At 45.1% G+C, this 12928-nt stretch overlaps 1 protein-coding gene across 12 annotated transcripts in view; it reads left to right on the top strand.

Annotated features, from left to right (window-relative positions):
- The window catches only part of TRAK1 (trafficking kinesin protein 1), a 99012-nt gene that overhangs the window by 44581 nt on the left and 41503 nt on the right, over positions 1-12928 (top strand). For 2 of the 12 annotated variants that reach the window (XM_043441781.1, XM_043441790.1), the window contains exon 1: positions 2472-2768. The exons of the other annotated variants lie outside the window; for them this stretch is intronic. In XM_043441781.1, coding sequence (XP_043297716.1) covers positions 2660-2768 — 109 coding nt within the window. In that variant the 5' untranslated portion in view covers positions 2472-2659. Of the gene's footprint in view, positions 1-2471; positions 2769-12928 lie in introns of those variants that run through there. 12 annotated transcript variants of the gene reach the window in all.

Raw genomic sequence — 12928 nt, 5'->3', positions numbered from 1 at the left:
ATGATGGAAGCATTCTGTGCTGTCCAGTTTGGTAGCCACTAGCCCCTTGTGGCTGTGGAGTGTCTGAAATGTGGCTACTGTCACTGAATTTTGGACTTTATTTCATTTTAATCAGGTAGCTCTAGTGGCTTGCAACCACTCTTTGGACAGAGGAGGGTAGAGCTTTGGGGAGTGTGTGAAACAGCTGGAGAGGAGCCTCACAGGAAGAGGTCCCTCTGCCCACTGGGAGGTGAGTGACACGTCCCTCCCGTAGCCCTGAGCTTCCCTAGACCTGGGTCGAACGCACTCCCTTCCTTCCTGCTCCAAGCCCCTGCGTTGGTCCTCACTGATGGACAGCACACACTGTGGCTGCTTGACTCTTGGGGCGAGCAGCTTCTCGAGGGAGGGCCGGGCCGCCCTCAGCTCCACGCCCCACGTCCATGTCCCGTGGTCTGTCTGTCACCTGGCACAGGGAAGGCCAGGCCTTCTTGCTGGCCTTTAAGTGTCATATTCTGCTTTGACTTTTGGAAAACCTGTTCTCTCAGAGAAGATGCACTTTGGCCCATCTCTGCCTTTAACCTTGAAGCGAATGCAGAGGTGGATGAGGTTGGAGAATTCCCTCACATTCCTGCAGAGGATGTGGGGCAAAGGAAGGGGAAGGGGTTTGAGGTGGGGGTGGGGAGTACCTGAAGAATGAGGGAACTGAGAGAATAGGGGTGACATGGGCAGGCTAGAGTGGTCTTGTGTTCATGACACCATGTCCTAAATTTATTTTTAATTTGCATATATATATTTTAAATTATATAATACAAAGAGACTTGGACATCATTTACTAAGGGTAGCCTAGGATTGAGTTAAGAGATGAGTATAACCAACTGGAAATGGGTAAAATCACTTAATAGTATTTTCACATATATGAAATCAGCTCCTGTTTTCATTTGTATATACTGCAGCCCCGCCCAGCAACCTGCACATCTCATAGTCCATCTGATACTCACCAATGAATAATGCACGAAGTGGAGATTTCTCCCTCCCTCCCTTCCCAGGCCTTAAGACTCACTGTCGTTTGAATTGAATTAACAAGCCCCAATTTGATAACGTCAATTGAGATTAAAGAAAGTATCCCCCCTCCCAGAGTGTTTGCCTTTATAAACATTGTATATAAACTTATGAAGATTTTCAAATGTGATTTTGTGCTTCCTGCCACTGAATTCCCACTGACCCGACTTTTTGTAAACAACACATTTTTACCACTGTAAATGTAGCAATTCTTTTCAGGTTCCAGAAAAGTAACCTGTTAAGGCATATGTCTTAAGGTATTAATTTTAATAAAATCTTTATTCTATTTCATTTTCTGTCTATAGGCACTGGTCTGTGATCCTCTATTCATTTTTATGGAGGTAGTGATTCCGTGTAGAGGACATTTTTAGCTGCATAAGAAGGGTCTGCAGCCTTAAGGATTCAGAGAATTCTTGCTGACGATCTTGCCTCTGCTAAAGGCCTTCTTGGTTACCTGAGGGAGGTGACTGGCCAGAGAGGTAGTTTGGGCCTCCTGCTATAGCTTTTAGGAGCAGAGAGACCTGCCACGGTGTAGCGGGGAGGTGGCTAACGCCCAGGAATTGTAGAATATGCTGTGATTCTCTGAGACAGCAGTGCTTCAGGCCACGTTTCAGTGGATTTGATGGAAGGACCTGTCATTTCACTGTTACAGGCAAAATCAAACAGTGCAAAGGAATTGATCATGAGATATGCAATAAAACTGGATTCTTTTTTTCAGGCAACTTTGCAAACTTTTAGGCTATAGATTTTCCCCTTCTTATCCTACAATTAGAAAAAAATATTTATAAATTTGGCTGTGAAACCATGGATGTAGAATAAGAGTGGAGTTTATAAAATGCAGTTTAAAAAGAGCAAATGCAATATATTACTACCAAAGAAAGACTGGGGTGAATTAGGCTTAACACAAGTCATGTTTATTGCAATATCCCCTTTTCCTCTTGCTAGAAACCCAAACGGTCTTTTCCTTCCCTGTTCAGCACTGTGTCATACTGTTGCCACACTCAGATTTGTCTCCCTTTTGAGGCACACCCACAGAAGCTCTCTCATCGGAGAGTATTGGGCAATCAGTCGCCAGGACACCTCCTCTGCTAGAGCCCCAACTTTAGACAGGTGTATGTATCTGCTTGAGGCATAGTTGGTATAAGCCTTTGCAATCGCTCCGTGAAACTTCCAGGAAGTCACCATTCGTCATTGCTTCTGGGGGAGGAAAAGTGGGAGAAGAATCTGGATGCAAATAGCTAACCTGACACCATGCACCTGCATACTCCCCTCCTCTCTGACTCCATCGCACCTGTCCGAGCCACCCCGCCCCCCGCCTCCGTCCAGCCCCGCTCCAGGACTGGGCGGGGCTTTCCCGATCCTGATAGGTGCTTCACCCCCTGCGCCCCGCCTCCTGGCTCTGGGAGCCGCCTCCTTCCGGGTCCACCTGGGTGACGATGGGCCAGTGGCCCTGTGCACACCCTCCATTTCAGCTGAGCCAGGGCATGTCCGTGGGCCCCCACCAGGGCCCTGCGTGCGCCCCAGGGGCTCCGGCCCCAATGCCTCCTCCGGGAAGGCAGCCAGGAGCTCCCTCAAGGGCAGCTCCTTAGGGTGATGTTTTGGCTTTGGGGCGACTTCAGCAATGTCCCTAAGAGATGTGGGAGAAGAAGAATGTTTTGAATATGACTGCCAGAATGAAGAGAGGAAGCCCACCCGGGAGCAGCAGGAAGCCCTGGACCTCTTGGAGGAGGGTAAATTCTGTTCTTTGCTCCAGTCTGATCCTTTTCCTGTTAGCATCTATATAGAACTGGCTGTTTTACTGGTCTCACAGCGGTCTTTTATTTCCTCAGTGGAGTATAAGGTCAAGTACACATGTCTTACATGGTGACTGTAAAGCCACCAGGAGAGAGGCTGTGTTTTCAGCATCCTGGGACGTCTCCTTGTCCCCTTTTTTCTTTCTAGCTTACACCTCCCTCCTGGAAGACCACTCACTGTCTTAACTTGTATCCCCTCTGATTTGTTTTGCCTGTTCTCAACTATGTAAATGGAATCAACAGTGTGTATTATTTTGTCTAGCTTCTGTTGCTTAACTACAATTCAGTTAACTTTGAAATTCATACTTGTTGCAAATATCAGTAGTGCCCTCCCTCTTTGTGGCATCTTAGCACTCTGTTTTAAGAGTTTTCATTGTTTTCTTTTGACAGAATGAGTTTTGGTGGGTTAATAGAAATTTGAGTCATTATTAAATGTTTTTGTTTACTTTAGGAAATTGTTTATTTAAAAAATTATTAATCATCATTTTGAAATAGGGATTTTTTAAAAAAGTATATATATAGAGAGAAATATTTCTAATAGAAAAAATATAAGGGCTGACACTGGAATTACCTGGGAACCTACCACCAGGCTTTATCAAAGAGGTGCTGCTTTTTGAAAAGAGGGAGGGTATTAAATAAAGATACACCCAAATGCTGAGTGTGAGCTTCTTAGTTGGGCTTTTGGGGTTTTGACTCAAAGCCTAGAAAAAGAGATTTTGTAGAGGAGTGGGGAGGGGGGTAAAACAGAATGTTTAAAGAGCGACTGTGGGAAGTTCTTTAGGTTTTGAGTAAAAGCAATCAAAAGATTTTTTTCAAAATTCTGCTCTCTGATGGCCTGTTTCCATGTCTTACAATAACTTTTGTTTTTTAAGCGGTTTATAGTTGGCTGTATACTGAACGTGTTTGTCTTTTGAGTTTACTACCCTGAAATATTAACACTTCACCTATAGGACAGTTAAAAGTGTATAATTGGCTAAGGGGAGCGGGGAGCAGGGGCTTCCCTTGTAGCTCAGCTGGTAAAGAATCCACCTGCAGTGTGGGAGACCTGGGTTTGATCCCTGGGTTGGGAAGATCCCCTAGAGAAGGGAATGGCTGCCCACTCCAGTATTCTGGGCTGGAGAATTCTATGGACTGTATAGTCCATGTGGTTGCAAAGAGTCAGACATGACTGAGTGACTTTCACTACTACTACTAGGTGGGAGCACTGCTGAAGCCTGGAGCCCCACCCAGTCCTTCCCTGAAGGAGATGATGGAGGTGAAAGGAGAGAGGAGTGACGGCCAGTGGGGACTGTGCATTTATTGGGCTCCTGGAAATGATCCAGAGAAAGGCATCTCTCTGTTCTAACAGAACCAGGGCTAGCCCAGACCTCACTAGATCAGCTTGTGTCCCTTAAAGCCAGGCCACTCAGCATGTGGACTGGGTGTCCACATCACCTGGCAGCTTGTTAGAAATACAGACTCTCAGGCAGCACCCCAGACCTGCTGAGTCAGAATCTACATTTTAACAAGACCTTCAGGGGATTCCTGTGCACTTTAAAGTATGAGATGAGCTGCTGTCTTAAAGCATAGTAAGATGATTTTTCAAATCAATTATTGAGCCATATGATTCTAAATGAAAGGTTATAGTAGGTTCTAGAGAAGTATCATATATCTTTATCAAGAGAAGAAAAAATATACTGCACATATTTTATATATATTTCATATATATTTTTTAAAACTTTTTTTTTAAACTGAAAGCTAGATGATAATGATGATGATAACCTCTGTTTATTATGTACTTACTATATGCCAAGTGCTATTCCAAGTACTTTAATTAAATTCATGCATTTAATCTTTAAAGTAAGCATAGGAGTTTAAGGACTGTTATGATTTTCCATTATATAGGCTTATAAGAAGAAACGTGAGCAACTCATCTGAAGTAATACAGCTTGTAGGTGATTTCAACCTCTGTAAACTGGCTCTAGGACCCTACATAGACCGCTCTTAGATACTGTGCCAGCAGTTCTCAAGGTGGGGTCCCATCTAGCAGCATCCGTATCACCCAGGAACATGTTACAAATGCACATTCTTGGGCCCAGCCCCAGCCGTGCTGAATCAGACATACTGGGGTGGGGCCCAGCAGTCTGGGTTTTACGCACCCTCTGCATGATTCTGGTGCACTTTGCCCGGTGCTGGCCCATGCCTCACAGATGCCAGGGTCTCTACTTTGTGATCAGATTTGATGGAGGGGAGGACTGGGGTTCTGTTCTGTATTTGCCCTTTTAAGATAGCCTGTTACAGTTCTCTTCCTGGCCTCTTATTTGTTCCCATCCAATTTCCCTCCTTTCTCTAATAAAAAAGCTTTTAGCTGTCCTGCTAAGTCGCTTCAGTCGTGTCCAACTCTGTGTGACCCCATAGACAGCAGCCCACCAGGCTCTTCTGTCCCTGGGATTCTCCAGGCAAGAACACTGGAGTGAGTTGCCATTTCCTTCTCCAATTTAGCTGTCCAGAAGGTGAAAATAATATTTTTAAGACAGTAACTGCAAGAGAAAGATACAGTTGATCCTCAGTATCTACAGGGGATTGGTTGCAGGACCACTATAGATACCAAAACCCATGGATACTCAAGTCCCTCATATGAAATGGCACAGTATTTGCATAGAACCTACACATATCCTTCTGTATATATTAAATCTCTGGATTACTTATTGATACAATGCCTAATACTTTGTAAATGCTATGCAAATAGTTGCCAGCAGTGGCAAATTCAAGTTTTGCTTTTTGTAACTCTTTGGAATTTTCTTTGTTTCTGAATATTTTAAATCTGGGGTTAGTTGAATCTGCATATGTATAGCCCATGGATATGGAAGGCACACTTCATCGTCAATGTGCTCAGTTTTCTTTGGAAAATAAAATTCACGAGGCTTGCTCCCAGCCTGAAGAAGTCTGTGGCGTAGATCAGGAAGACAGGGATTTGGTTCAGAATGCTTGGTTTCTGTGTCCACTTTTGCTGGAAGCAAGGAGTTCACTGGGCAGGACTCTGTTTTCTTCTGATCCTGTCACACTACCATGTGTGCAAGAGAAGTCTCTGTGAATAGTGAAAATACGTGCTTGATGTAGATGCAACTGTGTTCCCTGGATTCTGAGGCGGTTTCCTACACTGCTAAGAGTTCCTAAAGAGGTGCTTTTGATTGAAAACTGAAGGATAAAATTGATTTGGGGTAACAGATCAAACCAGTCAATCCTAAAGTAAAATCAACCCTGAATATTCATTGGAAGGACCGATGCTGAAGCTAAAGCTCCAGTGCTTTGGCCACCTGATGCAAAGAGCCAACCCATTGGAGAAGACCCTGATGCTGGGAAAGATTGAAGGCAGGAGGAGAAGGGGACGACAGAGGATGAGATGGTTGATGGCATCACTGTTTCAATGGACATGAGTTTGAGCAAACTCCAGGAGATAGGGAAGCTCAGGGAAGCCTGGCATGCTGCAATCCATGGGGTCACAAGAAGTTAGACACGGTTTAGTGACTGAACAGCAACACTAATATTGGTAGCTAAGGATACAGGAGACATATGTTGGTCCCTCCCAGGTCACCTTGTGGGAGTGATAGGCACTTCCTGATGTCACCCATTTCATCTTCAAAGCAGTCTTTGAAATAAATATTATTTCCATTTTGCATTCAAAGCAGCTGAGACTCAGATAGGTTATCCAGAGTCCCAGGACTGTAAGCACAGAACAGGGCCCTCACCCCGCCGTGGGGTCTGCCCTCCACCACACCTGAGCTCTCAGCTAGTAGAGCTGTGGGCCCTTGCCTCACATTATCTCACATCATCTTCCTAACCCATGGAGCACCCAGAGAAGCAGCTTGCTTGGATCACACAGCTGTCAGAGGCAGCATGGCTCTTTTTGTCTTCAGGAGAGAAGATGTCTGGGTTCTGTGTCCTGGTCCCCGGCGGCTTGTGTGGTGCAGAAACTGAGTTGATCTCAAGTGATTTCTTGCTGAGTGGCATTCTCTGAGGTGGGCTTTCTTGTTTTTCCCCCATCCCTGAGATGGAGCAGGGGGAGTCACAGTGCTGCTGAGCGATGATGCAGTGGTCACACCCCTCTGTGCCCGAGCTGTGATACCAGCTCCAGGAAGACACTGGTGAAGAGTGGAGTTTTCTCACCACGCCCTTGTGGTGTGTTATGGGCAGTTTCCTCCCGCTTTCTCGAGGGAGGGGTCTTTGTTGTGTTTTCTCACCTGGACGCTTCTGAGACTGTCATCCAACTACCAGATTGGTCACTGATTTCCTGGCAGGTATATTCAGGATGGGTGGCAGGATTTGAAAAGAGCGTGTGGCGTGGTCTGGGGTCTACTGAGCCCTGAGACTGTGAGAGAGCGCACGTCCTCTCATCAGAGGTGGCTGCTGCCGGTCAATAGTCAGTGTTTTGGACACAGGCCAGTTTTCAGGGGCTGAGCACTACCCAGTAATTATCATCTGCAAAAAGCTGAGATGCAAATGATGCTGTTAGACAGTGGGAACCCAGAGCTTGATGGAGTGCCTTGGGCACGTGTCCAGCATCACATGTCCAGATTCTTCAGTGAAGAATCCCAAGGTGAAGCACAGGAGCAGCATCGGTGTGATGTCTCGTGGGGTGGGAATGTCCACCCCAGAGAGAAAGCACCATCAGGTCTTGGCCCTGGGGTCTGTAGTGATATGAGTGTCTTGCAGGACTCCGCCCTGTAGGGTCACATTAGAGAAAGGAGCTGGCCTAGCTTATCGGCACTGACCTCACCTCTGTTACAAAGGTCTCTCTGCCCATTGTTTTCGTCACCTTGGTTTCAGCCTGGGGTTTGTTTGATAGTATCCATGGCTGCACCACACATGTCCCTTGCTCAGGGCTCTTTCTAGGGTAGAGGTAACAGCGTCACCCCAAGGCTGGCCATGAGCAAAGCTGTGCATTTTGTGGTACCTGTTCCCCAGTCCCTAGCCATCTGAACTCCCTAAGAGCTTTCCCCACCTGGCACTTCTGCTGGTTCCTCTGTATTATGGTAATTTGTCTTACCTTCTCAATTAGGGCTTAAATTCCTCAAGGGTAGGATTCATTTTGTTTACTCAGCTGTGCTTAAGAGCCCCAGTTCAAATAGAATCAGACCCTCTCATAGCTTTGTGACCTTGTGTAATTTCATGTCTAAAATGTGGGCTATGGTAGTACTTCCCTCCTAGGATGAATGTAGACATTGAAGGAGGTGGTAGACATCCAGTACTTTAGCAGACTGCTGGGCAAATAGTGAGCAATCCATGAATGAGCCATTTGGATATCACCGAGGAGGCCTTCATTAAATACCCTGGTGATGAATGGCCCCCATAGGTCAACTCTGAGTGTTCCAGTGTAGGGCGGGGTGGCTGATTGTAATATCCAACACACTGGGTTCAAGTCCATAGTTACGTCCTGTCTGACTTTGGACAAGTCACTTGGCCCCTCTCTCTGCCTCACAGTGTCTCATGGAGGTCGTATCTGTGTCACTATGTTGTTCTGGTTTTAAGTGAAATAGTTATTTGTAAACTGCTCCTGGTAGCTGTTGCTGCTGCTGCTGCTAAGTCGCTTCAGTCGTGTCTGACCCTGTGTGACCCCATAGACGGCAGCCCACTAGGCTCCCCCATCCCTGGGATTCTCTAGGCAAGAACACTGGAGTGGGTTGCCGTTTTCTTCTCCAGTGCATGAAAGTGAAAAGTGAAAGTGAAGTCGCTCAGTCGTGTCCGACTCTTCGCGACCCCATGGACTGCAGCCCACCAGGCTCCTCCGTCCATGAGATTTTCCAGGCAAGAGTACTGGAGTGGGGCGCCATTGCCTTCTCTGCCTGGAAGCTGTTAGCCTGTTGTAAATACCTGATAGTAATTTTCTTTTTTCTTCCCAGCCTCTTCAGTAAGTTGCTCTGGTGCCCTGCTCTCAGACAGCCCTGGCAAAGGAAAGTGAGCCAGTACCGTCATCACACCCTCATCTCACCTGATGGCGATGCTGATGAGCAGGCACATGTAGCCAGAGCTGTCCTGTCAGGTCTCCATTCTTGGCAAGTGACACCTCGCTCCCCCCTCCCAGTGCGTAGACCCAGCACCATGCAGATGCTGCTCATGACCAAACACACTGCCGTTAGCAGTGAACTGGGCTCTGGATTGGCCTCTGCCACCACGCCATCCCCGAGACTGTCCCTAAAAGCTGTCATGATCAACCAGCACCTTTCACCTGTGAGGACTCGTGGCCGGCAGTCTGCCTATTTGCTTCTGGCTTAGGACCACAACTGCTTATTAGTTGATGCCTTTCTGTTAATGCAGCTTCTTTCTTAGCAGCTTTGTGCCTCATCATATCACATTGGGCTTGAACTTGGCCTGTTTCCAGACGTCGTCTTTTTTATGCAGGAAGCCTGGTGGGGAGGGGATTTCTTTCCAAGATACATATTCATCTGGAGGTGATGAGATATACACCAAGCTTTTATGTTTTCACCCCTCTCTGGGCCCTCTGGTTGGTTAGAAATGAGCCTTTCTTTGCAAAGACTGGTCTGGGAGTAAAAGAAACTCTTCCATTTTTTTGAGCATCAACTATATGTTGGGCTATCATGTGACTTATATAGGTGGGAAGGGACATAGGATGTTTGTAAGAATTAGGTTCATTATGCTTCTGGCCATTTTAGACATGGAGCCATTTAAACAGAAATAACAAGGAATTAGTTCTTTTTTCATTTTGTTCTAACTGCAGACAAATGAGCATTGTTTTTTATTACCAAGTACTATAGCACTGTGAACCTCACTCTATTCCTATACACACATCAAGGGCTGCATGAAAATAGTTAGGTTTGGGGGTTTTTTTGGGGGGGGAGGGGGTTTAAAGCCAAATCATGTGTGTCTTATAGGTCTTAGTAGTTAATACACTTGGGATTTTGGGCCAAGTCTAAATTATTTTGAAAATAGATATTAAAGGGCAACAGCCAAGGGAAGGGCATGGCTGAATCTCCAAAAAGTGGCTGTAACTTGAGGAAAGTATAAGAGTGAAAATTGGAAAGAGCTGGTGTTATAGATGTACCGTGAACTTCTGCCATCTAAGCAAATGCTATGAAAATTATCTGATTGAAAATAGTCTAGTCCATGTGGGTTAGATTAGTTCATTTATGTGCCATTTATCAGTGCTGATTTTCTAATCACTGATTTGCTACTCCTAAACACTTTTGCTGTCTGAGAACATTCTTGTGGCTGGAGAAAGGCTCCATCATGGGATCAAGAAAGAATGCATTTGTCACATTTTGTTGAAATGACTGGCTGTGGCATATGTAGCCCAGGGATGCTTCTTTGCATATAATTTGATGATAACTTAAAATATTGAGGTATAATTTACATACTGTAAAATTCACCCATTGTAAGTGAATAATTTATAGTGTTTTTTAGTAAATTTCCAGAGTTGGCAACAATCACCATAATTCAGTTTTAGAACATTCACATCTTGCCCCCCACTATCCCGCCTCATAAGATCCTTCATGTCTATTTACAATTAATTCCCTTTCCTATTTCTTATCTTGGATTTCCCTGGTGGCTCAGTCGGTAAAGAATTTGCCTGCATTGCAGAAGACCCCGGTTTAATCCCTTGGTCGGGAAGATCCCCTGGAGAAGGAAATGGCAACCCACTCCAGTATTCTTGCCTAGAGAATCCCATGACTACAGACTGTAGCCTGGCTACTGTCCACGGGGTCACAAACAGTTAGACATGACTCATCGACTAAACCACCACCGCTCCTCATCTCAGGGAACCACGGATCTGCCATCTCAGGGAACCACGGACCTGCGGCCTGCCTCTAGAAGTTGCCTATACTGGATACTTAATATGAATGGAGTCATACAATATATGGTCTTTTATGTCTGGCTCCTACTGAGCATAAAGTTTTCATTTGTTTTCAATACCTTTTGGGGGGAAGTAGATTTATTTGCTAGAGCTTCCTTGTTCAGAAGTGGAACTTCTATTTGAGATACTGTTCTCACGGAGAGAGAAACTTGAGATGGTTTATTGTAGATTGCGTATCTGGAAAATTGGTGCTTGAAAAGTGCAAACTGTGCTTGTTGTACTGTTTAAAGCATCATTTGTTAGTCCTCATTTCTTGAAAGAGGAAGCCCAAGACATAATTACGGGGTTTGCCCAGGGCCTCATGGCCTTGGTAGATTCTCCTATGAAAACCTGAGCCTCATGTCACCAGGGTCACAGATCTGACCTAAAGCACAGGCGCTTTTTGCTTTCTTTATGCTTCTTAAACATTGTTGATTTGTGCTGACCTCAGCCATGCCCTGGAATCCTCTATGGCTCCCTAGTTTGATACAGGAGCCAGACTGGCCTTGGCTCAGTCCACAGGACACACAGCTTCATTTGCTATGGCCTTGGCTCGGGTCCTTAACTTCTCTTAGCCTCAGTTTCCTCATCCATAGAATACTCATCATAATAGTGCCTACCCTGCAAATTGTTCTGAGGGGTAAACAAGAAAAGCACATTAAATTCCTGTACATAGCAGGGACTCCTTAAGTGTTAGCTGCTGCCTCTGCTAGGAGTCTCCTCTTACTTTGAAATTCACCATTTGCTAGCTGTGTGACACTGGGTGAGTTAGTTAACCTCTCTAGGCCTCAGTTTCTCTTTGGTAAAATAGGGTTAAGGTGAGTGCCTACCCTGTAGTATGTTTTGCTCTGAGGAGTAAATGAGATAATCCATCTAGAGGGCTAGGAACAAGGCCAGGCTGTAGTTAGCATGCTTGGTAAATGTAGGATGGTGCTATTATGAATTACTCTTAAAAGTTACCTCAGGGAGTACCCTATATTATAGTCAAATATTTCCTGGAAAATATTGTAAGTAATGTTTTTCCCATCAGGGCATGGTCATTACAAAAAAATAAAGTAAAAAAAGAAAATTGAAATTTGCAGTTCTCTCCAAATGGCAGAAAGTGAAGAAGAACTAAAGAGCCTCTTGATGAAAGTGAAAGAGGAGAGTGAAAAAGTTGGCTTAAAGCTCAACATTCAAAAAACTAAGATCATGGCATCCGGTCCCATCACTTCATGGCAAATAGATGGGGAAACAGTGGCTGACTTTATTTTGGGGGGCTCCAAAATTACTGCAGATGGTGATTGGAACCATGAAATTAAAAGACACTTATTCCTTGGAAGGAAAGTTATGACCAACCTAGACAGCATATTAAAAAGCAGAGACATTACTTTGTCAACAAAGGTCCATCTAGTCAAAGCTATGGTTTTTCCAGTAGTCATGTATGGATGTGAGAGTTGGACTATAAAGAAAGCTGAGCACCAAAGAATTGATGCTTTTGAACTGTGGTGTTGGAGAAGACTCTTGAGAGTCCCTTGGACTGCAAGGAGATCCAACCAGTCCATCCTAAAGGAGATCAGTCCTGGGTGTTCATTGGAAGGACTGATGTTGAAGCTGAGACTCCAATACTTTGGCCACCTGATGTGAAGAGCAGACTCATTTGAAAAGACCCTGATGCTGGGAAAGATTGAGGGCAGGAGGAGAAGGGGACTACAAAGGATGAGGTGGTTGGATGGCATCACCAATTCAGTAGACATGGGTTTGGGTGGACTCTGGAAGTTGGTGATGGACAGGGAGGCCTGGCGTGCTGCTGTTCATGGGATTGCAAAGAGTCGGACATGACTGAGTGACTGAACTGAACTGGATGGCTATTCTATTTTTTTTCTGTGTATTATAAATCTGTAGTCCCTTACCCCTCACCATTGGGATTATATGTATTTTTGAAAACGTAGCTGGAATAACAGAGCACATGCTTCCATAGTAATTTTTCATTTCTGCCTCTGACTTCTGTGGCTGGGCTGTCAGGGACCTCAGAGCCTGCTGGAGGTCTCTGCATCATTCTATACCCCTCGCCTCCTGTCACTATGTATGTGGTGATAACATATGCCTGACTGGTTCATGCTGGAAAAAACCCCAGTCCAGGTGTATGTTTTATTGGGTTCAGTTGTTAAAGCATGTTAAATCTTAAAAAAAAAATAGCTTTATGAAAGGGCAATACAACGGGTCCTTGTGGTGGTGGATACATGAACCTACACCAGCGATAAAATCATATAAAGCTTAATATTCACAT

This window comes from Cervus canadensis, chromosome 22, assembly GCF_019320065.1.
Source record: "Cervus canadensis isolate Bull #8, Minnesota chromosome 22, ASM1932006v1, whole genome shotgun sequence".
NCBI classification, from domain to species: Eukaryota; Metazoa; Chordata; class Mammalia; order Artiodactyla; family Cervidae; genus Cervus; species Cervus canadensis.
The sequence above is the reverse complement of the archived record's forward strand: the minus strand, read 5'-3'. Positions and strand labels throughout refer to the sequence as shown.